The 4,602-nt window shown below is 62.6% G+C and overlaps 1 protein-coding gene across 1 annotated transcript in view; it reads right to left on the bottom strand.

Annotated features, from left to right (window-relative positions):
* LOC104132038 (unconventional myosin-If) overlaps positions 1-4,602 on the bottom strand; it is a 23,006-nt gene that overhangs the window by 13,191 nt on the left and 5,213 nt on the right. The window contains 11 exon segments of the mRNA XM_035900736.1: positions 97-183; positions 350-436; positions 660-740; positions 879-1,075; positions 1,468-1,600; positions 1,678-1,812; positions 1,892-2,023; positions 2,187-2,304; positions 2,421-2,489; positions 3,112-3,206; positions 3,665-3,754. Of these exon segments, the coding sequence (XP_035756629.1) occupies positions 97-183; positions 350-436; positions 660-740; positions 879-1,075; positions 1,468-1,600; positions 1,678-1,812; positions 1,892-2,023; positions 2,187-2,304; positions 2,421-2,489; positions 3,112-3,206; positions 3,665-3,754 (1,224 nt within the window).

The raw sequence follows: 4,602 nt of genomic DNA, 5'->3' as shown, positions 1-4,602 counted from the left end.
ACCCGTCCTCGACAGCCCCCAGCCCATCGGGCAATCCCCTCCCTGGGTGTTGGCTCCCCCAGGAAAGCCTCCCCTGGAGGAGGGGACCCCACTCACCAGCTTGTTCTCTATCAGGTCGCACACCACCTTGTTGTTGAAGTACTGGATCTGGGTCCACTTGATCCCCTCCTGCACGTATTCCTCCTGGGGAAGCGCAGGGAGAGCCGGGTGGGCCCCCGAGCCGTGGGATGTGCTGCAGCCCCCCTGCTCCGGCTGTGGTGCTGGGACTGGCCGGCAGCGGAGGTGCAGGGTGCAGGAATCAGGGTGCTGGCACAGCCCTGCAGCCCCCCCCAGCCCAGCCCCCATGTACCTGCTCTGCCTTCAGGGTCAGCTCTATGAAGATCTGCTGCAGCTTCTCGTTCACAAAGTTAATGCAGAATTGCTCAAAGCCATTTTTCTGCAGAAGGACAAAAGATGAAAGAGAAGATGGGGCTGAGCGGCCTTTTGCTCCTCTCACCACATTGGGGGGGACCCCAAACAGCAGAGCTTTTGGGTGCTGCTCCAGGGACCCTTCTTGGGGCTGTCAACTGCTAACAGCCCCTGGCTGCATCTGCTCTCCTTGCTGCAGGAGCAGGGAAGGACATTCCCCAGCGGGGTTCCTACAGCAAAGCAACACATACCTGGAAGATTTCAAAGCCATAGATGTCCAGCACCCCGATGCTGTACTCCTCATGCGGTTTCCGCATAGCCCGGTTGATCGACTGCGGGGAGAGACGGGATGCGCCACCGTCATCGAGGGTGCGGGGCAACGGGACCGGCTGCGCGCGGGAGCAGACAGCGAGCAATCCCCTCCACGCCACGGCCACGCTTGGGACCCCCAACCCATCGGGACCACGCACCTCCACCAGAAAGTCGAAGACGCGCGAGTAGAGCCCCTTGGCCAGGGCATCCCGGGTGTAAGCTGCCTGCTCCACGTTGAGGGTGACGGTGATGGATTCGGAGCGGCCACCCCACTTGCTGTCCATTTTCCTGCTGGTGACCTTCTCGTTGAGGCGGTCCTGGTTGATCCCCAGCAGGTAGGCAGGGAAGGCCAGGGCTGGGCAGAGGGGGGGGTGTCAGGGCTGCCTGCTCCCCGTACACCCCTGCGCGCTGCCCACACCCGCTGCTGGACCCCCCAGCCCCCTCCGAGCGCAAAGCACAGCAGCAGTCCAGCGACTGGGGACATGGGGCATGGTCCTCCCCCTGCTTAAATCACAGCAAGTGACTCCTGGAATCCATCCCCTTGCTAATTAAGCTCTGATTGTGCCATTTGCTCGCTGCCTCAGTTTCCCCATTTCTAACGCGGGGGGAGATGCTGATGCTGCCTCTTTCATCTGCCAGGGGATTTTGTGCTAACGGAGAGTTTGCAATTCATTGCCAAGGGGCTCTGCAAGCGTCCTCTCTTGCCCCCCTGAAGCGGGGGGTGTGTGGCAGGGGTTGGCTACTCACAGTCAGCATTTTCCACCCGAGCGTAGTTGCCTTCCTCCCGAAAGCTGATGTTTCCCAGGTGGAGGATCCCTGCCACGATCTGCAGCACCAGCTGCTGATCCTCGCCCCGGATGCCGATGACCTGCATGGCGTTCTGGGGGTGGTGGGGACCCTGTCAGCCCCTGCCCGGCCGCAGCCGCCTTCGGGGGCTCCCCCTCCCAGGGAACTCACCATGGTCTCATGGAAGTCGCTGCGGTCGTCCGTGCCCTCCACCTGGTACGTGTCCGACTGGTTCAGGTAGTAGTAATAATCCGGGCTCATGATGCCCAGGTTCTGCCGCTGCTCTTGGGATGCCCCTTCGATGAGCTGGGAGGGAAATGGGAGCTGTGGTGACCCGGCCCCTGGCTCCCACCACAGCCCGGCCGGCTCCGTGCCCTCCATGTACCTGATAGTAGATGTGGAAATTCCTCTCGCACTCGTTCTGGCTCACCACCCGGGACTTCTCCAGCAGAAAATTGGAGATCTTCCCCCCGTCGGGTTCACCGCCCCGGCTGAACTGGATCTCGAAGTACTTCCCCTGTCCCAGGACACATCCCGCTCAGAGCCACGTCCCTGGCCGTCGGGACTCCTCACTCCCCCCAGCCCTGGCTCCTCTCCCCCTTCTCCCACCACACTAGGAATGTCGCTGGGCCCAATCCTGGCTGCAGCGCTGACCCTCTGCACCTGCCCTGGTGACTTACGAAGCGGCTGGAGTTGTTGTTCCGGACAGTTTTGGCATTTCCGAAGGCTTCCAGCAGCGGGTTGGACTGCAGGATGATGTCCTTCACATGCTGGAGGCAGAGGAGGGAGGGTGCTGAGCTGGGAGGGGGTGTGCATGCCTGCACCCCACTACACCAGCCCTGCCTTGGGGCTGGGGACCGAGCCGGGGCGTTGCGTGTCCCCAGCTTTGGAGCCGGGGCTGCTCCGTGTGCCACCATCAAAGGGGGGGAGCATAGCCAATGATGTATTTTGCTGCCACCGTTTTCCCAGCCCCGCTTTCTCCGCTGTGCAAATGTCAAAGCAGAGGAGATGTGAAACGGCCCCAGCAGAGTCGCCCCTTCCTGGGGTGCTCCGGGGTGGGATGCCAGAGCGGGTCTGGAGGGTGATGGGGGGGGCCCGCTGCCCCCCCCCCTGCCGCGTGCTCTGACCGTGCGGCAGCGCTAGTGCGGGGGACGGGGCTGCCGGGGTGCTCTGGGGGTGCTCTGAGCTATAACGGGGGCCAGAGCAGGGCTGGGCAAGGAGCTGCTCCGGGAGGAGATGTTGGATTTCTTGTTGCTGGATTTTGGAGGGGAGGAGGGAGATCCTGGGAGCTGCAAGGGGAAGTCTCTGGCCTTGCCCCACATCCTGACCATCTCCCTTGCAACACTCAGCCAGAAAAAAACCGCGTTGCATAAGGCTCGGTCCCTGCCTGGGACAAACACGGTCGCAGACCCGGCTGGTGCTCATGGCCCAGGGGTCCCTCCAGGTGTCCCCTGGGTCCCCCAGGACCCACCACTGGGCTCCAGCCCCCTCTCGCCGCTGTGTTTAGCCGGGATGGGTGTGTATGGAGAAGGGGTGGGGGGTGGGGGCAGCTGGCCCTGGACCGGTGGCATGGGGTCCCCAGCTGCACCCCCCCGGCCCCCCTACCTGATGATGACGCACTGGTTCTCCCCGTCGATCAGCATGTTGCGGTACATGTTGTCCGTCAGGGCGTAGATATGGGGGGGGTTTTCGTACTGAGCCTGAACGGGGGACAAGGGCAGCAGCGCTGAGCACGGAGCCACCAGCCCCCCCGGCACCGACCCCCGTCCATCCCCAAAGGCCCTAACTCTGCCCACACGTGGCACAAGGCGCTGGCACATGGCAGGGATGGGGGATTGATCTCTGGCTGCCAACACGAGGTCAGCAGCAGTGTGTCAGACATTTTTTTTTCGACTCCCCCCTCCTCCTTGGGAAGTTTGCTACTCGCCCTGGCTGGATTTTACCATGTTTGGGTTTCTTTGGTGTGTATTTATGAGCTGAATTTCCCAGGAATGTGGATCTCGTTACTGACTCTCCATCAATCCCTTTGGGAGCACCGAACCCTCCAGCACCCAAAGGGCCAGGGAGGATGGGGACACTCATGGGACACCCCCCTCAGCCCAAATTTAACCCGATGAACCCCTGGCCAAGCCCGCCAGCTGGCACGCAGCATCCTCACCGCCCCCTGGTACAGCTCGATCTCCCGGTCGGTGAAGTACGGCATCTGCTTGAAGGGGTTGACAGAGATGAGCACCGGCCCGATGTAGGTCTGGGTGGCAGGTTAAGGTCCGTCAGTCCTTCCCCGTGCCCCCACCCCCTTCCTTGCCCCACTCACTGCACTGGGAGGTGGCGTCAGGGTGGGAAGGTGGCTGGGGGATCCCTGTCTCTTCCTGGAAGCTGCACCAGGAATACCATGAAGGTTTCCAGCTCGGGTGCAGACAGAGCCGCTACCACAACTTGGTGCTCTCCAGGCCACAGGTCCTCAGTGCTTTGCTCCCTCAGCCCCGGGGCGTCCCCCCCCCCGCCCCGGCGTGAACCAGCACAGGGTACAGCAGGAGCATCCCCTCAGCTCCCCGGCCTCTGGCTGAGGGATCGGCTCCAGAAGCGGCATTTCCAGCATCCCGCAGCCTCCCAGCATTCGCCTTCTGCTCAGCTGCTCACGCTCCATCCGTGGTTTTTGCAGCCGGAGACCATCTCCATTTTACAGCCAGGGAAACTGAGGCACAGAGAGGGGAGAAGCCAGGGAAACTGAGGCACAGAGAGGGGAAAAACGGTCAGCTCCTGCCTTTCTCCGGCCACCCAGCCGCTCCACCTCTCTCGGCTCCTGCCTGCAGCATTCCCGAGTCACCCAGGCGTGGGCAGGGGAATGGAAAAGTGGGGAACTGCACCTGGAAATGATGCAGCAGCAGAATGGGGATGAGCCCCTGGCACCCCAGGGGTGCAGGGGGGATGGAGGCTGGGGATGGAGCAGTGCCAACAGGGTTACCCCGAGCCCTCGATGCCCTATTTTCAGCCCACCTGGGGTGGGGAAGAGGAGGGAGAGGGGCTTTTCTGGGAAATGCAGAAGCGTGGGGCGTTGAGTCACGGCTACTCGGCAGCCCGGCACGCAGCAGCACA

This window comes from Egretta garzetta, unplaced genomic scaffold (assembly GCF_000687185.1).
Source record: "Egretta garzetta isolate BGI_Z169 unplaced genomic scaffold, ASM68718v1 scaffold348, whole genome shotgun sequence".
Taxonomy (NCBI): Eukaryota; Metazoa; Chordata; class Aves; order Pelecaniformes; family Ardeidae; genus Egretta; species Egretta garzetta.
Note: the sequence above shows the minus strand (reverse complement) of the source record. Positions and strands in the feature narration are given on the sequence as shown.